The sequence below is a fragment of the Mus caroli genome, chromosome X, assembly GCF_900094665.2.
Source record: "Mus caroli chromosome X, CAROLI_EIJ_v1.1, whole genome shotgun sequence".
In the NCBI taxonomy this organism is placed as follows: Eukaryota; Metazoa; Chordata; class Mammalia; order Rodentia; family Muridae; genus Mus; species Mus caroli.
This window is the reverse complement of record NC_034589.1, coordinates 100,005,974-100,030,173: the sequence shown is the minus strand read 5'-3', so window position 1 is coordinate 100,030,173 and position 24,200 is coordinate 100,005,974. Positions and strand designations below refer to the sequence as shown.

The following is a 24,200-nucleotide window of genomic DNA, read 5'->3' as shown; positions in this document are numbered from 1 at the left end:
ACCACAGCCAATTTATGCAGTGCTTCATCATGCATGTGAGGGGAACATTCTACTAACTGAGCTACAGCCTCAGCAGCCCCAGCCAGGGATGAATAATTTTTATTTTATTTGTGTGTGTGTGTGTGTACATATGTATTGGTTTCTGCAGATACCAGAAGAAAAGAGTCAAGAGAGCTGGAGTTACAGACATTACTTGGCTATATTTCTGTCTTAGTTAAGGATCTATTGCTATGAAGAGATACCATGACCACAGCAACTAATATAAAGGAAAACATTAAATTGGGACTGGATTAGCTTCAGGGGTTTATTAGTCCATTATAATGGTGGGAAGCCTGGTGGCATGAAGTTAGACATGGTGCTGGAGAAGGAGCTAAGAGTTCTACATTTTGATCTGCAGGCTGCTGAAAGAGACTATGTGCCACACTGGATGAAGCTTGATCATATGAGACCTCAAAGCCTACTCCTGTAGTGACATACTTTCTCTAGCAAGGCCACACCTACCCAACAAGGTCACACCTCCTAATGGTGTCACTCCCTAATGGCCAAACCTTCAAACACATGAGTCTGTGGGGGCCATTCCTAATCAAACCACCAAATTCCACTCCCCTGCCCTCATATGCTTATAGCCATACCATGATGCAGAAATGCATTCAGTCTTAACTTCAAAAGGCCCCATAGTCTATGACAGTCTTATACTTGTTTAAAAGTTCAAAGTCTCTTCTGGGAGTCATGTAATTTCTTCTTCTTCTTCTTCTTCTTCTTCTTCTTCTTCTTCTTCTTCTTCTTCTTCTTTGTTTGTTTGTTTTGTTTTGTTTTTTTGAGATAGGGTTTCTCTGTATAGTCCTGGCAGTCCTGGAACTCACTCTGTAGACCAGGCTGGCCTGGAACTCAGAAATCCGCCTGCCTCTGCCTCCCAAGTACTGGGATTAAAGGCGTACGCCACCACGCCCGGCACTCATGTAATTTCTTAACCGTAATCTCCTATAAAATTAATATAAATAAGCAGATCACATACTTTTTTTTTTTTTTTTTTGGTTTTTCGAGACAGGGTTTCTCTGTATAGCCCTGGCTNTCCTGGAACTCACTTTGTACAGCAGGCTGGCCTCGAACTCAGAAATCCGCCTGCCTCTGCCTCCCGAGTGCTGGGATTAAAGGCGTGCGCCACCACGCCCGACCCCACATACTTTTAACAAACAATGGCACAAGATATATATGATTGAGCGGCAAGTGCTCTTACTGCTGGGACGTCTCTCTAGCAGGTAGGTAAGTAGGTAGGTAGGGATGTGTGTGTGTGTGTGTGTGTGTGTGTGTGTGTGTGTGTGTGTGTAGTGAGGGAGTACTGAGAATTCATCCCATATCTTTACAACTGATCTATATATCCCCAATGTCTTAGTCAGGGTTACTTTACTATTGCTGTGTTGAAAGACCATGATCCTAGCAAATTGGGGAGTAAATGGTTCATTAGCTTACACTTCCACATCACAGTCCATCATCCAGAGAAGTCAGGCCAGGAACTCAAACAGGGTAGGAACCTTGAGGCAGGAGCTGATGCAGAAGACATGGAGAGATGCTGCTTAGTGGCTTCCCTATGTGCAGCCTGCTTTCTGATAGAGCCAGGATCACCAGCCCAGGAATATTACCACCCACATTGTGCTGGTCCCTCCTCCATCAATTACTAATGAAGAAAATGTCCTACAGGCTGCATACACCCCAATATTATAGATGTATTTTCTCAAGCAAGACTCCCTCCTTTATGATCACTCTACTTTGTGGCAAGTTGACATAAAACTAGCCAGCACACCTACTATAAAACAATTTTTGGAGTGGGCTGTTACCCCAGATTGAAATGAAGCCCTCAAGCTTAGTGGATAAACACTGCCACTAAGCTGCATCTTTTGGTGGCCATCCCCATCCCCATCACCGCCACTGCCGCCCCTGGCTCCCCAAGACAGTTTCTCTGTGTAGCCATGGGTGACCTGGATCTCTGTAGACCAGGCTGGCTTCAAACTAAAAGATCTGCTTGCCTCTGCCTCTGGAGTGTTGGGATTAAAAGTGTACGTTACTGCCAGGCCAGTGGACACATTTTTAAATGAAGGGCTAAAAATATACATTGGTGATAGAGTGCTTGTTTAGCATATTCAAGGCCTTGAGGTCAATCTTTAGTACAGGCTAAAATAGTTGTCTTTTCTTCCCTGATGCTGCGGATTCTTTTGTCTTGTTTTGTTTTGTTTTTGTGGTTTCCTTTCTTATTGTTATTGTATCCTAGGTTAGTCTTAAACTTGCTGCTGCAGTGTGAACTTGCTGCATTGTTGAGGATGGTCCTGAGGTCCTGACTCTCCTAATCCCACCTCTTAAGTACTACGGATTCTTTTGTCTTGTCTTGTTTTGTTTTTGAAACAGGGTCTCATGGAACTAAGGTGACCTGGAACTCACCATGGAGAAGATGGCTTTGAACTCCCGATCCTCTTTCTTCCATCATTTTTAATTTTGTTTTGTTCATGCTGTCCTAAAATTTGTGATCCTCCTGCCTCAGCCTCCTGAGTGCTGAGGTTATAAGCATATGCCACTATACTTGGGAAGATTCTTTTTCTTTTATTTAAATATTTGTGGGTATCTTAGGGTTTCTGGTGCCAAGAAGAGGCACCATGACCACAGTAACACTGACAAAGGAAGACATGTAATTGGGGTTTGCTTACAGTTTCAGAGAATTAGGTCATCATCAACACGGTTTGAAACAAGGCAGTGGGCAGGCAAACCCGGTACTCCAGCAGGGCCACACCCACTCCAGGAAGGTCACACCTCCTAATAGTGTGACCCGATGAGCCAAGCATTCAAACACATGAGTCTTTGGGAGCTATACCTGCCTATTCAAACCACCACAGTGGGTGTTTTGCTGGCATGTATGTCTGTGCACTATATGCTTGCCTGGTGCCCAAGGAAGCCAGAAGTCAGGAACTGCATCCCCTGGAACTAGAGTTACAGCTGGTTGTTAACTATCATGCGGGTGCTAGGAAACCAACCTGGGTCCTCTGCAAGAGCTCTAGGTGCTCTTATTAACCAGTGAGCCATCTCTCCAGCATCTAAAATTATGTTTCTTGACCTCTTTCTGGGAATCCTTATCCTCTGCCCTGCTAGTTTCACTTTAAATTGGTACTAGCTAGAGAGTCATCTGAGAGGATAGAATCTCCATTGAGAAAATGCCTCCATAAGGTCGGGTTGTAAACAGACAAGACTGTAAGGACATTTTCTTTTTCTTTTCTTTCACCCCCTCCACACACACAGGGTTTCTCTGTGTAGTGCTGACTGCCCTGGCCCTACCTGAAAGTTGAAATTAAAGGACATCTACCAGGCTGTCTTTCCTTACTCTTCCTTTAGCTTCCCTCCACCTCCCTCCTCCTCCTCCCTCTCCCTATCCCTTTCCCTCCCTCTCCTTTCTTTTTCTTTTTTCTTTTTTTTTTTTTCAAATACAATTCCTATATAGCTCTGGCCTAGAACTCCCTATGTAGACCAGGCTGGCCTCAGACTCACAGAGATCTGCCTGCCTCTGCTTCCTGAGTGCTGGAATTTAAGGTGTGTGCCACTACAGTTGGTGGTAGAGCATTTTCTTAATTATTAATTGATGTTGAAGGGCCCAACCCATTCTAACCTGTGCTAGTGGTCTTGAATGCTATAAGAAAGGAAACTGAGCAACCCATAGGAATCACGCCAGTAAGCAGCACTCCTCCGTGGCCTCTGCATCAGCTCCTGCCTCAGGTCCCTACCCTGTTGAAGTTCCTGTCCTGACTTCCTTTTTGGTGACAAACAATGATGTGGAAGTGAAATAAACCCCCCTTTCCCAAACACACACAGTTGCTTTTGCTCTTAATATTTTATTACAGAAATAAAAATCCTAACTAAGACAAAAAGGATAGAAAATATGAAAAGGGATAGGTGCTGTGATGGTTTGTATATGGCAAGGAGGTATGGCCCTGTTGGAGTGTGTCACTGTGGGTGTGAGCTTTAAGACCCCATCCTAGCTGCCTGGAAGCCAGTCTGATCTTTGCCTTCAGAACAAGATGTTGAACTTTCAGCTTTGTCTGCACCATGCCTGCGTGGATGCTGCCATGCTCCTGCCTTGATGGTAAAGAAATAAACATCTGAACCTGTAAGCCAGCCCCAAATAAATTGCCTTATAAGAGTTGCCTTGGAAAGCTGGAGAGATGGCTCAACGATTAAGAGCACTGACTGCTCTTCCAAAGGCCCTGAGTTCTCACAACCATCTGTAATGAGATCTGATGCCCTTTTCTGGGGTGTCTGAAGACAGCTACAGTGTACGTATGTATAAAAAGTAAATAAATCTTTTAAAAAATGCCTTTAATTCCAGCACTTGGGAGGCAGAGGCAGGCAGATTTCTAGATTTCTAAATTCGAGGCCAGCCTGGTGTACAGAGTGAGTTCCAGGACAGCCAGGCTACACAGCAACCTCTGTCTTGTAAAACCAAAATATATAATAATAATAATAATAAATAAAAGAGTTGCCTTGGCCATGATGTCTGTTCACAGCAGTAAAACCCTAACTAAAGCATGATATAAATGGTCATGGTATTGTATGAATGGTTCTCTTCCTGATTCTTAGTTCTCAAAAAAATTTTTTTTATTCTTTATTAGATATTTTCTTTATATACATTTCAAATGTTATCCCGAAAGTTCCCTATACAACCCCCCCCGCCCCCCGCTCCCCTATCCACCCACTCCCTCTTCTTGGCCCTGGCATTCCCCTGTACTGAGGCATATAAAGTTTGTAATACCAATGGGCCTCTCTTCCCAGTGATGGCCAACTTGACCATCTTCTGATACATATGCAGCTAGAGATACGAGCTCTGGGGGTACTGGTTAGTTCATATTGTAGTTCCACCTATAGGGTTGCAGACCCCTTCAGCTCCTTGGGTACTTTCTCTAGCTCCTCCATTAGGGGCCCTGTGTTCCATCTTATAGATGACTGTGAGCATCGACTTCTGTATTTGCCAGGCACTGGCATAGTCTCACAAGAGACAGCTATACCAGGGTCCCTTCAGCAAAATCTTTCTGCCATATGCAATAGTGTCTGGGTTTGGTGGCTGATTATGGGATGGATCCCCAGGTCGGGTAGTCTCTGGATAGTCTATCCTTTCGTCTTAGCTCCAAACTTTGTCTCTGTAACTCCTTTCATGGGTATTTTGTTCTCTCTTCTTGATTTTCTTGTGTTTTGCAAGTTGTATCTTGGGTGTTCTATGTTTTTGAGCTAATATCCACTTATCAGTGATCAAAAATTTAAAAAAAAAAACTTTTTTTTCTTATTGTTTTTTTCTTCTTTTTTTTCAAAATAGGGTTTCTCTGTATAACAGTCCTCCCTGTCCTGAAACTTGCTCTGTAGGCCAACCTGGCCTTAAACTCATGGAGAACTGCCTCCCTAGTGCTGGGATTAAAGGCTTACACCACCACCACCTGCTCTCAAAAAAAGTCTTAATGATTTTTTAAAAGGATTTCTTTAATCCAGTCATACTGAACTTTAGTAAATAGCTGATCCTGATGTCATCATTAGTAGATTGGGAGAAGTCCCTTGGAAAATTAAATGGGATGAGCTCAGTCCAGAGATTCTCTAATACAGTACTTGGAATATAAAATATATGAGATCCTTTTCCTTTATGACTAGATGGTTGCCAATTGCTTTTTTTCCCTGTTTTTTGCTTTTGAAGTTTTGGATCTCACATCCAGGTCATTTCTCATGCTAGGTTAGCTCCCCCACCCCCTCTCTCACTTCAGAGTATCATGGATGTTAAGTTGGCGAGACAGCTCAGCAGTTGAGAGTACATACTGTTCTTGCAGGAGACCTGAGTTCAGTTCCCAGCAACCACGTGGTATCTCACAACCTTCTGTGACTTCTGCTCCAGGAGACCTGACAGCATCTTCTGACTTGTTTGGGCACCAGGCCATTGTGTGGTACACAGACACACAGGCAGACAAAACACTTCCACTCATGAACTAAAATAAAGCTTGGACAATAATTTTAAAAGAAATATCACAGATGCAAACTCCTGAGGGTGGCATTTATTACAGAGACATAACAATAACAAAACAACTACAAAAAGTTGAGACAATCCTAGCTTCAACCACCCCCTCACCCCACCCCCAAAAAAAGAAAATCAAAGAAAGAGATAGGGATAGATTTTGGCTCTGTTTACAAAGGAGATAAACCAAGAATGGAGCAGATGGCAAAAGGGTTTAAAATGCTCTCTTTTCTGCTCAGTCTGTCTCTTCCAGTAATTATCTGTCAATTACATTTCCAGATCTGTTGAGTTTCAGTTTTAATTGAAGGACAAAGTTGGAAATGTATTGCTGAAGAGCAGTTAGATGAGTAGGAAGGCTAAAAATAAGCATTTTATTTTATTTTTTTTAATTAGTAAGCTCTGGTGTACTAGAACTGAGAATACAATCCAAGTTTTGAAGAAATTCAGACTGGTGATACTTCTGAAATTCAAAATAATTTAAATGACAGAATTCGTTTTAGTTATAACCACTAATGGATTTCTGTATTTTTTTTCCTGATGAGGGAGATGTAGTGACAGAATCCCTGCTGGTTAAGATTTAAGCTTTTCTAGTAAAATAAATATTGCCTGTGTGTGGTGTTGCATACTTGATACCACAGAACTTGAGAGTAGGGTCTCTGTAAGCTTAAGGCTAGCCTGATCTACATAGTAAAGTTTAAGGTTAGTCAGGGCTAGATAATGAGAAAGAGGAAGCTAGCTTTCTGGGAGTGTGCATCTGTAATTCTAACACTTGGGATTCCTAGGCAAGAGAATCATGAGGTTGAAGCATGGCTTGGCTACATAAGAAATCAAAGGCCAGAGTAAGCTACAAAGGGGAAGTCAATCTTAAAACAGAAGGAAGAAAATAGAACCCAACCTTTCCATTTAAATTCAACAAGGATACTTTGATTTTTGCCCCACTCTCCAGCCTAGAGCTTCCTGTGTAGCTCAGGTTGCCCACATACTTGGAGGAATCTTCTGCCTCTCCTGAGTGATGGACTCATAGGGGTAAGCAGTGGTGACTTGCTTCCTTTTCGTTTCGTTTCTTTTCGTTTTAGACAGAGGATCCTCCGTTGTAGTCTAGCCTGGCCTTGAACTACCACTCTTCCCATCTCAGCCTCCCGCAGTTATTCCAGGTGTGTGCCCTCTCACACAACTTTAAGGTTTTTTTTCTTTATAAAACCTAATAAACAGCCACAGCATGGATTCTAACAGTCAGGAGACAGAGGCAGATGGATCTCAGTGAGTTCAAGATCAGCGTAGTCCACATAGGGAGTTCCAGGACAGTCAAGGCTGCATAGTGAAATCTTGTAAAAATAAAACAAACAAACCTAGAGGGGCCAGAGAGATGGCTCAGTGGTTAAAAGCACTGCTCTTCTAGGTAGCTGAATTCAGTTCCCAGGGATAACATGGCAGCACCCAACATCCAAAATCGGATCCAATGCCCTCTTCTGGTGTATAGTTGTACATCAGACAAAGCACTCAAATAAAACACATAAATAAACCTTTTACAGTAGCCATCCATCTAAAAATAGAAAAAAAGACAAACGTGAAAGAAGTGTCTTAAGAATTATTAAGATGTGGACTGCTAGGCAGTAGTGGTACACGACTTGAATCTCAGAACTTGTGATACACTAGGCATCTTGAATTCGAGGCCAGCCTGGTCTACATTATGAGTTTTAGGATAGCCAAGGCAACATAGAGAAACCCTGTCTTGAAAAACCAAAAAAAAAAAAAAAAGTATGAGGCAAGAGAGATGGTTCACTGGTTAAGAGTACTTGTTTGGACCCAGGTTTGGTTCAGTTCCCAGCACCTACATTGTAGCTCATAGTAGCTTCCTTTAACTCCAGTTCTAGGGAATTTGATGCCTTCTGACCTCTGAGTAGCAGCCTCACACATGCATGTGGACAAAACACTCATACACATAAAATTAAAAATATCAAAAAAGTTAATAAATAATTATTATGGTATTATATTTCTGGGTTGGAGAGATGGTTTCTTGCTATTTCAGAGAACCTGATTTTGGTTCCCAGAGTCCACATCAGGCTGCTCATAACTGCCTGTGACTCCAGTTCCAGATCTCTCTCATACCATGTTATAGACTCTGGATGCCTGCACTGATGTGTGTGTGCACACCCCCACACAGACATACATATATGCACATAATTTAAAATAGTTTAAAATCTCTTTTAAAGGAATGAGGCTTTTTTCATGTTATTTCACTTACCTAAACTATCACATCTTTCAAGCTTTCTGGGAACATAAAGGTGCGCTTTCCTATAAAGGGTTGTATTTTCCCTGTTTATTTGAAGTACTTGATGCCTATTTAATTTTGTTATACATGGAAATTTATATAACACATTATCCCTTCTCATAAAAATTAGACGGACCTAGGCCTCCCTGCACATATGTAGCAGCTAGTGCAGCTAGTCTTCATGTGAGTCCTAATAAACACCTGGAAAGGGGACTATCCTAAAAGCTGCATATGGGATATGTTCTAGCTGGGCTGGCTTGTCTGGCCTCAGTGGGAGAGGAAACACTTGCAGAGACCTGAAGTGCCTGGCTACGGTAGTATACCCATGGACACGGACACACACACACACACACACACACTCCTGCTCAGGGGAAATGGGGAGATTACGGTGAATAAGTAAAAAATAAATAAATTTTAAAAAATAAAATAAATTTTCATGGTAAAAAAATTACAATGTAGGGTGATTTTTTTTTTTTAATTGAGTGAAGCATGGTGAAGAAGGAGGTAGAGGACCATGTTCCTGGCCAACCTCAGCTATATAGTTAGTTTTGGGCCAGAATGGAATGCACGAGACCCTGTTCAAATAACAACAACTAAACTGAGAATGTGGATCTGTGGATGTCAAACGTCAGTGTCTATAGATCAGGGAATCTCAACCTGTGGGTCAAGGCCCCTATGGGGTTGTATATCAGATATTTACATTACAAATTATAAAGGTAGCAAAATTACAGTTCTATTTTGGATTTTAGAAATGGTTTCTCTGTGTAGCTCTGGCTGGCCTGGAACTTGCCCTATAGAACAGGCTGGCCTGGAACTCACTGAGATTTACCTGTGTCTGCCCCAAAAGTGCTGGGATTAAAGGCATGGGCCACCATCCAACTCTTGGTATTTTTAAGACAGTGTCTCATGTAAACCAGGCTGACCTTGAACTCTTGTTTCTCTTCCTCCTGTACTACCACCCTCAGCTTAAATCTTGTAAAATACTGAATTTTAAGGATTGACTAACAGAGTCCTGCCCATGCTGGTCTCACTTTGTAGGCCAGGTTGGCCTCAAATCTGCCTGCCTCGGCCTCCAGTGGGATTAAAGGTATGTGTCACCATGAACACACAGCCTTAAAGAGTAGTTTTTACGATAATTTTATGAGCATTCTACAACATTCTTTAAAATGTTGAAGAAAACTTGAGTGAGTTGCGATGGCTGCCATGTGTACTCCTAGGACCCTAGTACTCCGGTGGTTGAGGCAGGAAGATTATGCGTTTCTGGCCAGTCTGAGCCATATGGTAAGGTTTGTTTTTTAATATTCATTTTATTGATTTTTATGCGTGAGTGCTCTGCTCTATCTGTGTGTATACTTGCATGCCACAACAGGGCATCAGATTGCTTTGTAGATGGCTGTGAGCCATATGGTGATGTTTGTTGGGAATTGAACTAAGGACCTCTGGAAGAGCAACCAGTGCTCTTAACCACTGAGCCATCTCTCCAGCCCTGCAGGTAAGCGCTTTTTTTTTTTTTTGTTTTTTGAGACAGGGTTTCTCTGTATAGCCCTGGCTGTCCTGGAACTCACTCTGTAGACCAGGCTGGCCTCGAACTCAGAAATTCGCCTGTCTCTGCCTCCCAAGTGCGCCACCACGCCCGGTGCATGGTAAGCTCTTTCTTATCTTAAAAGAAAAATGTATCATCAGGACTTGCTCCCAATTTTTTATAGGGTTTATATTTTCTTTCTAAAAGATTAACTAGCTTGTGCTGGAGAGATGGCTCAATGGTTAAGCGCACTGGCTGCTCTTCCAGGGGTCCTGAGGTCAATTCCCAGCAACCACATGGTGGCTCACAACCATCTGTAATGAGATCCAATGCCGTCTTCTGGGGTGTCTGAAGACAGCTACAGTGCACTGACATACATGAAATAAATCTTTAAAATAAGATTAACTAGCTTACTTTTATGTATATGTATGTGTCTCTATCTGCCTGAGTATGAACATCATGTGTGTGCAGGTGCCCCAGGAGGCCAGAGGGCACTGGATCCCTTGGAACTGGAGTCACAGAAAGTTGTGAGCCACCACTCGAACCCTTAAGACACATGCGTCCTGTGTACCTCTGCTTGATGGACTTGGTCTAAGAAAGTTGCTGGCTATGTAACTTTTAGATATGTATTTACTTTTTTCATGTGTACAAGTATGCATGTACTACATGTGTGGAGCTCAGAGGACAAGTTGGAATTAGTTCTCTCCTATCATAGATTCCTGAGATCAAACTCGTTGAGGTCCAAGAGCTCACCACCACCCCCACCACCCCCAGACCACACAAACACTGATCTTAGTCAAACAGGAATGGTTCATTGAACGCACGCCCTAAGACTGGTTGATCATTGCTGTACCTCAGAATTCTGAGCTAAGGCTACAACCCCGGACATTTCTCAGGGCCATCTTGCAAAAAAAAAAAAAAAAAAATGTGCCCGGTGGTCAGCTGTGACTCATGCTTTTTTGACTAGCTTGACAGAACAGTTCTAACTGACCTTTATTGGTCTTAAATGGAACTTACAATTGTTGAATTTCTTAAGATGAACAAACCTCCAATCCTACAGAAGGTAACAGGGTATGTGGTCACTATGATCCTGCTCTGACTCAAGTCACTTCTCTGTGTCAATGACTGGCAGGCATGTTACAGCAACAATATGAAATAGCTGGTAGGCATGTGGAAGAAAATGGCTACTGCTATGTTGAGGGGGTGGGTGACCTTAACAAAACTCAGGTTGTCAATTCTAACTAACTTTCTGGTTTTGTTATGTTTCTCTTGCTGCTGCTGCAAGGCTGCTCTCCACCAACAACACTTCCTTTTGAAACAAGGTATCTCACCATGTAGGTTGCTTTAGGACCCTATATGTAGACCAGGCTGGCCCAGAACTCAGAGATCCACCTACCCCTGCTGCCAGGTGCTATGAATAAAGGCATGTACTACCATGCCCAGCTATTTTTGTTGTTGTTTTATGTATTGTTTCAGTAGACTGGCCTCAAACTTAGTTATGTATTGTTTGAGTAGACTGGCCTCAAACTTAGGAACTTGCCTCCACCTGCTAAGTGCTGGGATAATAGGCTTTGCCTCCACACCTCTTTGTGTTGTTTTGTTCTTGATATTTGGAATTGGAGTCTTACTGTGGTGCGCTAGCTGGTCTTCAGCTGTTGAGTTCAGGAATTGTTCTTATTTTAACTTCCTGGGTAACTGCAATTATAAAGAAGACTTGCTAAATGAACTTTAAATGCCAAGTTGAATATTTTCACAAAATTCCCATTTTGTCTTTTGTAGATGGTGTTATCTGAGAAGGTTAGTCAGCTGATGGAATGGGCCAATAAGAGACCTGTAATAAGAATGAATGGAGACAAGTTCCGTCGCCTTGTTAAAGCTCCACCGAGAAATTACTCAGTTGTCGTCATGTTTACTGCTCTTCAACTTCATAGACAGTGTGTCGTTTGCAAGTATGATCTTTCTTCTCAACTTTGAAATGAAATAACTTAAATGGTTTTTAACTCTTTTTTTCTATCTCGGAAGAACCAAAATTGTGTAGCAGGTTTGTTAATAGTAAAGTATATACCTTACTCGGGGGGCTGTATAATGACAATATCACTGTTTTATAACCATCTTGGTTGTGCATATTGATGTGGGAGAATGTATAAAACATTGTAACTATCATGGATTATTCAAAAATCAACCACTATTTGAATTGGTAAGCAATTTATATAACACTATACTAGTTGCATTGACATAATTTTTTATTGCTATATGTGTGTACAAGCACACATGAGTGGATGCATGTGTACTATTGTGCACATGTGAAGGTCAAAGAACGACTTTCAGGAGTCATTTCTGTCCTTCCACCACAGATTCCAGGGATAGAATATAGGTCAGCAGGCTTACACAGCAAGGACTTTCACCCACTGAGCCTCTCCAGCCCGGTGGTAGGAGTACTTTCAGCCTGGGGATGTAGCTCAGGAATATCAAGGTAGAGCAATAGAAAAACTCCTGGGTTTAATCCCCAGTACTTCAAAAGAAAGAGTTTATAAGTGTTTTAAATTTCATACTTTTTTCCCTTTGGTGTTTTTTTTTTTTTTAAGATTTATTTATTTTATGTATATGAGTACACTGTAGCTGTCTTCAGACACCCCAGAAGAGGGCATCAGATCTCATTACCAATGGTTATGAGACACCATGTGGTTGTTGGGATTTGAACTCAGGACCTCTGGAAGAGCAGTCGGTGCTCTTAACCGCTGAGCCATCTATCCAGCCCGATTTTTTTTTTTATAATTTTGAAGCAGGGCTAAAGTTTGTTGTGTGTTTATATGTGTGTGTGTGTGTGCGCGCACATGCATGCATGCATGCATGGGAGTGTATACAGAGGTCAGAAGACAGGCAGCTGTAGAAGTTGCTTGTCTCCCTCCACCATATGGGTCCCAGGAATTGAACACAGATCATAAAGCTTAGTGGCAAAATCCTTTACCCCCTGAGCCAACTCAGCAGCCATTGAAAACGGATTTTTGTACTTTTTTTTTTTTGAGACAGGGTTTCACTGTGTAGCCCTGGCTGTCTTGGAACTCACTTTGTAGACCAGGCTGGTCTTGAACTCAGAAATCCACCTGCCTCTGCCTCCCAAGTGCTGGGATTAAAGGTGTGCGCCACCACGCCCAGCTATGCTATTTTTGAATGTCCTAGAAGTTGGTATGTAGGCCATGCTATCATCAAACTCACAGAGATCCACCTGCCTCTGCCTCCAAGTGATAGGCTTAAAGCTGTGTGCCACCACGCTCAACTTCATTTGTGTTGTTTAAAGATGTTTTTATATGTATCTGTGTGGAAGTATGTGCACATGAGTGCGGGTTCCCTCAGCGGCCAGAGGCATCAGATACCCTGGAGCTGGAGTTATAGGTGGTTGAGAGCTACCTGATACTGGTGCTGGGAAGCAAACTCAGGTCCTCTGCAAGAGCAGTACATTCTCTTAACTGCTAGAGCCATCTTTCCAGCCCCTTAGTTTCCATGTTAATTATGTATATGTGGAGAGGAAAGGGAACTTAAATGAAATAGTGTAAAAATTCCTTTCAGAGGCTGATGAATTGACTCAGAGAAGTTGGCATATAGGTGCCCACGGAGGTATAGGTGCCCATGGAGGTCAGACACACCCATTACAGGTGATTGTGAGCTGTCTGATGGGAGTGCTTACAACAAAATTCAGATCTTCTGCCAGAGTGGCATAGGCTCTTAAGAGCTGAGTCATCTCTCTAGCCCTTTAAATGTAATTTTAAAAACTTGCATATGTACGAGTGTTTTGCCTGTGTGTATGTCTGTGTACCATTTGAATGAAGGGCCCACAGAGATCAGAAGAGAGTACCAGGTCTCCTGGAACTGGAGTTACAGGCAATTGTGAACCTCCATGTGAATGCTAGGAAGTGAACCCAGATCATCTAGAACAGCAAACAGAACTCTTAACCACTGAGCATCTCTCCAACGTCAACCCTTATGAAATATTTAGAAGAGGTATAAAGGGAACTGAATAGGAGAGAACACATAGTGGACCCTTTTAACTATGTGTGTCCACTAAGAAATATTTGCTGAGGTGTTAGTGGGCCATTGGACTGCAGACTAATTGGCTGCATGCCACCATCATGTCATAGCACAACCACACCCTTCCCCTCCAAATAACTTTTCATCAGGACTGTGGTAAACAATGCCAGGTTTGAATATTTATGCTGTAAATTTGTTCATTATGGTCCTATAGTTGATGTGTGTACCACTCAATTTTTCCTTAAACGTTCAAAAACATTTTTGAATTGAAGAATGGGATACTGATTCAAAAACATTTTTGAATTGAAGAATGGGATACTGAATAAAATTTATAAAATATGGATAGAGAATAGATTAGTAAATGTCAAATTGAAATAGGCTCTAGGATGCCAGGCATTGGTGGTGCACACCTTTAATTTCAACACTCCGGGGGCAGAGGGAGATGGATTTGACTGAGTTCTAGGACAGCCAGGGCTCATGTCTTGAAAAACAAAAACAAAACAAAACAAAACAAAACAAAAACAGAGAAATAGTCCAGGCATGGTGGAGCATGCCTTTAATCCCAGCACTCAGGAAGCAGAGGGAGGCAGATTTCTGAGTTCGAGGACAGCCAGGGCTATACAGAGAAACCCTGTCTCAAAAAACCAAAAAAAAAAAAAAAAAAAAAAAAAAAAAACCAACCAAAAAACAGAGAAATAGGCTCAAGATTTAATCTCCAGCACTAAAATATAAACATAAACAGAAGAGGATGGAGGTAAATGTTTATCATAAATAAAGAAAATGTTTTCTAGCAGAATAATAATTAAAAAATAAAACAGCGCCGGGCGTGGTGGCGCACGCCTTTAATCCCAGCACTCGGGAGGCAGAGGCAGGTGGATTTCTGAGTTCGAGGCCAGCCTGGTCTACAAAGTGAGTGCCAGGACAGCCAGGGCTACACAGAGAAACCCTGTCTCGAAAAACCAAAAAAAAATAAAAAATAAAAAATAAAAATAAAACAGCAACACCAGAACCCCCAAACTTCCTTTGATAAATAGGTATAAGTTAATCATTTATGTTACTTAAACCCCCAAAGGATTAAAAAAAATAAGATAAAGACATATATATGGGAAATATGTAAATTAGCCTGTCTTCAAAATGAAAGCATAGAGTAAAAATTAAAAATTCAAGGATAACTCAGGGTTTAACTCAAGTCTCTAGAGTGTTGTTGTCTTTCATTCTAATATTTCATCTGATTGTATTTTTACTTACCAACTATCATCTGTGCTTCTCTCTTTCTCTGTCTGTCTATCTGTGTGTGTGTGTGCGCGCGCGTGTGTGTGTGTGTGTGTGTGTGTTCATAACTGTGCAGGTACATGTGTGTGCTTCAGTGTAGAAGCCATAAGACAGTCGTTGGTGTCATCTTCAGAAATGCTGTCTACCTCCTTTTGAGACACTGGAGCACACTGATTAGGCTAGGGTAGCTATCCAGCCAGCCCAGGGCATTTACTTGTCTCTGCCTCCTGAGTACTGCAGTTTCACGTGTACACCACCACTCTTGCCTTCTTTTAACGTGGCATGTGGAAAGTAAACTCATGTCTTCCATGCTTTCATGGCAAGCATTTTACTGACCAGTCAGCTCTCCAGCCTCCATATTTTATTTAATTTTTAAGATTTTTGAGACAGGATCTCACTGTGTAGCCCTTGGCTCTTCTGAGACTTACTATAGCAGCAGGCAGGCTTTTAACTTTGGCAGTCCTCCTGTCTTTGCCTTCTGAGTGCTGGTCTTAAAGCCTGTGCCAACATCTCTCTCTGGCTACATACTTTAGATTTTTAAGGTAGGCTGTTAGATCTTCTTTGTCCGATAACTTAGGGTCCCCACATTATTGAGAGTGTGGGGTATAGATGAGTATTAGAATCCCTGCCTTGACTGTGTGGGACTCCATTCAGTCTCCAGCACCAAAACCAAACGACGTGTAGATACTGGGTATTGTCACATATGCTCACAATCCTTCCTGCTGAATAGTCTGAGGCAGAAGGAGCATTTGAGACCAGTACTTTGAGTCCAGACTGAGCACCATAGCCAGTCCCTGTTTTAAAAACTCAGGCTAGAGAGAGAGCACAACATTTAAGAGCCCATTACTGCTCTTTCAGAGTTCAGTTCCAAGAACCCATGTTGGACAGTTCACAACCTACCCGTAACCAGCTCCAGGTGGATCTGATGGTTCTAGCCTCAATGGGCATTGGCACTCACATACATATGCTCACACACAGACATACAAATAAATAAAAATCACTAAAGGAAGGAAAATCCCCACAACTTACAGAGGATATTAGCTGGATTTTTTTTCAGTGACCACCAAAAATGTTTGGAGCCAGGCACTCAGGAGGCAGAGGCCAGCCTGGTCTACAGAGGATGTGCCAGGACAGCCAGGGCTGCAAATAAAGTCTGAAACAAAATCAGGCAATTACTAATTCCTGGTGAGCTCTCCAACACTTAGATACAAGGAAGGCTTCTCTTATACTTAAAATGTATTCTAACCTTATCAGCTATACTTGACTTTCTTGCCAATCATTTTAATTATTTCTTTCACTAAAATTTGCTGTTACTTAATTAGGTTTTGTTTTGCTGCTGATAAGCTGGTTTGCTTTTTAAAATTGTTTCCTATGTTTTTTCCCCCACCAATCTGATTGAATTCAGGCAAGCTGATGAAGAATTCCAGATTCTGGCAAATTCTTGGCGATACTCCAATGCATTTACCAACAGGATATTTTTTGCCATGGTGGATTTTGATGAAGGCTCAGATGTATTTCAAATGGTAAGATGTTTGGTTTCTTTTATGCAGGAATAAAGTACAGATAAAGCAAAATATGTTTTTAATGATTCCAAGAAGTTAACTAGTAGGGCTGGAGAGATGGCTGCTTGGTTAAGTGCTCTTGTTCCTCTTGCAGAGGACTCCCGGTTTGGTTCCCAGCACCCACACAGTGACTCAAAACCATCCATAACTCCAGTTCCAGGGGTCTGATGCTTTTTTCTTGCTTTCATGGGCACCAGGCATACATATAGTGCACATACATGGATGCAGACAAAATACTCATACACATAAAATGAATCTAAAAATATTTTTAAGAAGTAAAATAGGAATATGTTAATGTCAGAGCTAAAGTATTAAACTAAAAGCAAAATATGCCTATTATTTTAAATATTTATTTATTTATATGAGTACACTATAGCTATCTTCAGACACACCAGAATTGGGCATTGGATCCCATTACAGATGGTGGTGAGCCACCATGTGGTTGCTGAGAATTGACCTTAGGACCTCAGAAACAGCACTCAGTGCTCTTAACCGCTGAGCCATCTGTCCAGTCCCAAAATATGCCTAAGTAAAAAGAGTAATAACCCATGCCAGCCTAACTAGAGTACCTAAATTGAGCAGTAAGCAAGTAATATTCACACAGTTGTTAAGTTTGTTGTTGTGTGGCATAGTCTGTGGTGTAGCATAGACTGGATCCTCAAACTTCTAATCCTTCCTCCATCTCCCAAGTGTTGGGATTCTAGGTGTTCATTCACCCTACCTAATAACTTATACATACATACATACATACATACTCACACACATTCATGTGTGTGTGCATGTATGTGTATAAAGCAGAGGAATTTGTTCAATGTAGAAAAATATGTGATCAGTGACACCCTCTACATGGTAGTAGTTTAAGCAGAAGTGGGGCAGGAGAAAGAAGTATGTATAATTAAACAGCCAAGCCAAGGCTATTTGTCTAATCATTGTCTCAGTTCTGGTTCATCAAGATGGTCAATGCAAAGTCAACATAGCTTAATGAGATTAATCTGGTTCCCCGAGATCACCTCTGCTCCAAAATGTAGCCTTATCTTCGGTATAATTATCTTATTTGGAGGAGGGGATGCTGTCCTTCAGGAAATCCGACCTATACATATTCTTACTGTAAATATATAAAAAACAAGCCAGGCACAGTAACTTGTACATAAACTCCCAGCATTTGGGAGGTGACTGTGCTGGAATTCACTATGTAGACCAGGATGAATTCCAACTCACAAAAATCTGCCTGCCTCTGCTTCCCCAGTGTTGGGATTAAAGGTGTGTGACCCCATGCCTGTTTTTTATTTGTCTTTTTTTGTTTGGTTGGTTTGGTTTGGTTTTTTGAGACAGGGTTTCTCTGTATAGCCCTGGCTGTCCTGGAACTTACTCTGTAGACCAGGCTAGCCTCGAACTCAGAAATCTGCCTGCCTCTGCCTTCTGAATGCTGGGATTAAAGGTGTGCGCCACCATTGCCTGGCTTTATTTGTTTTAAGACAGGGTCTCTAAGTTGTCTAAGCTTGTGTGAACTCAGTGTATTGCTCAAACAGTCCTTTAACCTGGACTCTTCCCATGTTAGTATCATGAGCTTGTTATAACTATATAAGATAATTTTAGGTGTCGTGAATGTATGCTTATTTTTTTATTAGAATATAGGAACAACCTAAAATAACTGGTCTGGAAAAAGTGTGACTATCACAGTCACAGGTAACCATGTGTTTGAAAGCATGCTTCATAACTCTCCTTAGACAAATCATTTCAGCTGTATAATTATGGTCTTCTGTCTGTGAAAGCCTAAATTTCTATCAGGCATGGTGATGTGTGATTTTAATCCTAGCACTCAGGAAGCAGACACAGGAGGATTACTGCAAGTTCAAGGCTAGCCTGGATGGCTCGGCAAGTCTGTTTCAAAAAAGGCCTAAATTTTAGAATTATTTTTTGCCACTAAGATTATTTTCTTGGAGGTGGGCTCGGGTGTACGATGCCAGTCACAGACATGTGCATACTGGGCATGTGATACAGAATGAAAGCGGGGACAACAGAATAAAGGAGGATGTGGGTCATCAGGGTGTTTCAAGAAAGGAGGGCAGTAGGGAGGGAGTGTCTCTAGAGTTTCTAGGACATCTGGAGTGCATGCTTGTGTAGCCTGCCCTGGCCTTGGAGCCCTAGAGAGTCTCATGAGGTTGGGAGCGGAATCTACTGTTTGCATATTTCTTTTCCTTAATTGCTGTGGTGCAGAACCGCATCTTCAGATACTTGCAAAATAGATCTCGAATTCATGTGTGCCTGTATGAGCAAGTGAATATTCAGATAGAGGGCTGATTATTGGCTTTGATAAGTGCACGAACCTCAAATTAGATGATGCAGAAGAGGTTCATTCTAAAACAAAGTCAGGAAAACAACTGGGTCGGATCATGCTAAAAGGAGATAATCCTACCCTGCTCCAAAGTGTTTCCAGCTAGCAATGGTCCAGCATGGGAGAAGCGGAGAAGGCAGTTCAGTGTAGTTAAAGATGTCTTCTGCTGGGAGCTACATTTATTCATCTTGTTCTTGTGGCACATTATTATTAGGTGACAATAAATGCTGTGAGGTTGTTTTTGTTACAAAAAAGATTATTTTCTTGGTAACTTACATTTTCATGGACGACTCTTTATTCAGCTAAACATGAATTCAGCTCCAACCTTCATCAACTTTCCCCCGAAAGGAAAACCCAAGAGGGCTGACACATATGAGTTGCAGGTGCGAGGGTTTTCAGCTGAGCAGATTGCCCGGTGGATTGCAGACAGAACTGATGTCAACGTAAGTTTCCCTGCTTTACAGAAAGTGATGTTTTCATTGTCTTTGAATCTTACCTGGGGATCATAGCTGGTCTTGTCTTCATATCATTGATGTGGAATAATTTAGCAGTTCTTAGATGTTATTTCTAGGATGTAGTTTAGACTGTTTGATTGGATTAAAATAGAGGAAAGAGGTATTTTTCCCAAAAATTACATTTTGCCTGCTTTCATTTCATTTCATTATTAATTACAAAATAAATACATTTTATACTTTAACATGTTTTTCTATATCCTTTCCACTAGATTAGAGTAATTAGACCTCCAAATTATGCTGGACCCCTAATGTTGGGACTGCTTCTGGCTGTTATTGGTGGACTTGTGTATCTGCGAAGAAGCAATATGGAGTTCCTCTTTAATAAAACTGGATGGGCTTTTGCAGCTTTGGTAAGTAAATTGAAGAAGAAAAATGGAACAGAAAAGAACCTAATAATCTATTTCTTTTTTATTTTTATTTATTTATTTTCCTTTGGTTTTTCCTAGGCAGGGTTTCTTTGTGTAGCCTTGTCTGTCCTGGCACTCTGTAGACCAGGCTGACATTTTTTTTAAAGATTTATTTATTGTTATGAAGTACACTACAGCGGTCTTCAGACACACCAGAAGAGGGCATCAGATCCCATTACAGATGGTTGTAAGCCACCATGTGGTTGCTGGGATTTGAACTCAGGACCTTCGGAAGAGCCTTCACTGCTCTTAACTGCTGAGCCATCTCTCCAGCTCCCCAGGCTGACTTTTGAACTCATAGAGGTCTACCTGCCTCTGCCTCCTGAGTGCTGGGATTAAAGGTGTGCACCACTATCATCTGAATTTTGTTATTTTTTTCAATTTTACTCATTTTTATTGAATTTTATTTATTTTACATCTCTATGGCAGTTTCTCCTTCCTATTCTCTTCCTAGCCCCTCCCACTCCACCTCTCCTCTCTGCCCCACCCCTGTATCCATTCCTCCTCCCATTCTTTTCAGAAAAGGGCTGACTTTAATGACTATCAAGGAGCCATGACATAGCAAGTTGCAGTAAGACTAGGCTAGACAAGACAACTCAGTAGGAGGAAAGAGTCCCAAAGGAAGGCAACAGAATCAGAGAAGAAGACCAAGCTAGATCAGGCCAATGCAGGTTCCCTGTCTTTTGGTTGTCTCTGTAAGCCCCAGTGGGCCAGGTTTAGTTGATTCTGTGGGTTTTCTTGTGTCCTTGACCCCTCTGGCTCCTACAATCCTTCCTCCCCTCTTTTGCAGGACTCCCCAAGTTCTGTTTAATACTTGGCTGTGGGTTTCTGCATCTGTTTCTATCAGTTGCTGGATGAAGTCTCTCTGATGACAATGGGCTAGACACCAATTTATGAGTGTAGCAGAATATCATTAGGAGTTAATTCATTGCCTTTTCCCCATTCCTGCTTAGTTCTATCCTAGGCCTCTGTGCTCTCCATCCTCCAGGTGCTGGCCCTCCAGGCAGTGTCATGGGTGGGCTCCCTCTCATGGCATGGGCCTCAAGCTGGACTAGTCATTGGTTGGCCACTCCCACAACTTCTGTGTCACCTTTACCACAGTACATCTTGTATGCAGAACAAGTTGTATGTAGGTCAAAGGTTTATGGTTGGTTTGGTGTCCCAGTACCTCCACTGGAAGTCTGGACTGGTTAGGCAGAGATAGCTGGTTTGTGCTCTGTATCCCTCCTTGCTAGGAGTCTTAGCTAAGGTCACCCTCACTGATTCCAGGGAGTTTCCATTGCCTTTGGTTTTTAGCTTGACCCAGAGATGCCCCTTTCATTGCAGTTGTCTCTCAGTACTCTCTCTCCCCATCCAACCCACACCTGATCCCTCTTGTTCCCATCCCCATCCCCACCCCTACCTAGTCCCCTCTCCCTATCAACCATAACGTCTTCTCTGTTTCCCCTTCTCAGTGAGATACATACACATATATTCCCCCTTGGGTCTTACCTGTTACTTAGCTCCTCTGGGTCTGATTATAGCATGGTTATCCTTCACTTTAAGGCTAATATCCAGTTATAAGTAAGTCCGTACCATGTGTGTCTTTCTGAGTCTGGATTACCTCACTCAGGATGAACATTTGTAGTTCCATCCATTTGCCTGCAGATTTCATGATGCCCTTGTTTTTAATAGCTGAGTAGTACTCCATTGTGTAAATGTACCACATTTTCTGTATCCATTCTTCTGTTGAGGGACATCGGGGTTGTTTCCAGTTTCTGGCTATTATAAATAAGGCTGCTATGAACATAGTGTTGCTAGCAGCTAAGGCTGCTAGGAGCATGTGTCGTTGTTATATGTTGGAGCATCTTTTGGGTATATGCCCAGGAATAATATAGCTGGGTCTTGAGGTTGATTCCATCCCAGCTTTCTAAGGAACCACCATATTGATTTCCAAGTGATTGTAGAAGCTTGCACTCCCACTAGCAATGGAGGTGTGCTCTTGCTGTTCCCTGTGCTCCCCACCCTGGCCAGCATGAGTTTTGTCTCTTTTGTCTTTGTTCCTGGCCATTCTGACTGGTGTAAGGTGGAGGCTCAGAGTTGTTTTGATTTGCACTTCCCTGAAACCCTCTATTTTCTTTTCTCTCCTCTCTCTTTCTTCCTTTCTTTCTTTCTTTCTTTCTTTCTTTCTTTCTTTCTTTCTTTTTCTTTCTTTCTTTCTTTCTTCCTTCCTTTCTCTCTCTCTCTCTCTCTCTCTCTCTCTCTCTCTCTCTCTCTCTCTCTCTCTCATGTGTATAGGCCACAAGTAGACATTGGGCATCTCTCTCAAGGTCTCTCTCTGAACCAGGAATTAACTGGGTTGACTGTTGTACAGTGGTTCCTCAGAGAGCCTCCTGTCTCCACTTCCCTACTTCAGAGATTATAAGCACATACTAGTGCACCCAGAATATTCTCTTTGATTCTGTTAGCTATCATCTATGTGAAAAGTAGCTTCGCTTTTTTGCTGTGGGATGTGGGTGCATGCCTGTGAAAGAGTGTGTATGCATACAAGTGCACATGCATAGACCAGAGGAGAATATTTAGAGTCATTCTTTATTGCTCTCTACCTTTTCCACCCAGATACAGGGTTTTCTCTGTGCAACAGCCCTGCTATCCTGGAACTCACTTTGTAGACAAGCTGGCCTTGAATTCAGAGATCCATCTCTGCCTCTCCAAGGGTTGGGAATAAAGGCATGAGCCACCACACCCAACTCCACCTTATTTTTTTTTTTTAGCGGATCTCAAATCAGCTGGCCAGTGAGCTCTTGAGATCTGCCTGTCTCTGTTTTTCAACACAGCATTACATAGATGTACAGCCATGCCAGGCTTTTAACAAGGGTACTGGGTATTTGGACTCAGATCCTCTTATTTTTGTAGCAAGTAATCTAACCCACTGAGCCATCTATTCAGCCCCATTTTTTTCAGTGCAAGTGCATGCTGATGCTTATTTATGTAGATGTATGTTCATGTTTGTGGAGGTCCGAAAGGGAATGTCTCCTGTTGTTGCTCAAGATCTGTCCACCTTGTTTTTGTTTTTGCATTTTAGAAGGTGTCTCAGTGGTTTGAGTTAGGCTGGCTGGAGGCCAGAAGAGGGTACTGGATCCCCTAGAGTTATAGGCATTTGTAAACTGCCAGATGGGAGTGCAATCAAACTTCAGTCCTTTACAAGAGAAGCAAATGCTCTTAACTGCTGAGCCTTCGCTCCAGCTACATGCCCTCAGCTTTTTTATATGGATTCTGGGAGTTGAACTTAGGTCATTGTCTCTTAGGTCATTGCTTTTCTACTGCTGTTATAAAACGCTCTGACCGAGGCAACTTTATAAAAGAAAGCATTTAATTTGACTTAGCTTCAGAGGGTGATAGCTCACATCTCAATCCAAAGTCAGGAGGCAGGGAGCACACTGGGAATGGCACAAATCTTTTGAGACCTCCAAGCTTACCCTCAGTGACGCACTTCCTTTCAAAAGGCCACACCTCAAAATCCAACCCAAACAGTTCTACCAATTGTGTACCAACCATTCAAACATGAGAGCTTTTGGGTCTGTCATAGTGTTCATTGCTGTGAAGAGACGTGATGACTAAGGCAATTCTTATAAAGGAAAACACTTAACTGGGGCTGGCTTACAGTTCAGAGGGTTAGTCCATTATCAGCATGGCAGGAACAGTCCCCATATTCAGTTACCAGCTTCCATCATGTGGGTCTTGGAGATTTCAAACACATTGTGAAGGTTTATGACAAGTTCCTTTATATGCCAAGTCATCTCTCTGTGGATTTTGTGTATTTTTATTTTCTGTCTTAAAATGGGTTTATCTCCTTCATATTATTAGCATCTCCAAAGCTTCAAGCAACTGATTCTTTGTAGAGGGTTTTTCTTTTTATATTTTATTTTATTTTTAGTATATGTGTTGGGGGGTTATATGTATGAGTACAGGTATGTGTAGAGTCTATAGGGGCATTTGATTCCCTACAAGCTGGAGTTATAGAAGTTCTGAGCCACCCATTATGGGGCCTGGGACCCAAACTCAGATCCCCTGGAACAGTAGCATGAGTTCTTAACCACTGAGCCATCACTCAAGCCCCACTTTACAATTCTTTTGAAAATATTTTTCAGCCGGACGTGGTGGCGCACACCTTTAGTCCCAGCACTCCGGAGGCAGAGGCAGGCAGATTTCTGAGTTCGAGGCCAGCCTGGTCTACAAAGTGAGTTCCAGGACAGCCAGGGCTATACAGAGAAACCCTGTCTCA

The 24,200-nt window shown here is 42.1% G+C and overlaps 1 protein-coding gene across 1 annotated transcript in view; it reads left to right on the top strand.

Annotated features, from left to right (window-relative positions):
• The window catches only part of Magt1 (magnesium transporter 1), a 42,284-nt gene that overhangs the window by 5,584 nt on the left and 12,500 nt on the right, over nucleotides 1-24,200 (top strand). The window contains exons 2-5 of the mRNA XM_021153097.2: nucleotides 11,599-11,768; nucleotides 16,523-16,640; nucleotides 19,317-19,457; nucleotides 19,739-19,879. Coding sequence (XP_021008756.1) covers nucleotides 11,599-11,768; nucleotides 16,523-16,640; nucleotides 19,317-19,457; nucleotides 19,739-19,879 — 570 coding nt within the window. The remainder of the gene's footprint in view (nucleotides 1-11,598; nucleotides 11,769-16,522; nucleotides 16,641-19,316; nucleotides 19,458-19,738; nucleotides 19,880-24,200) is intronic.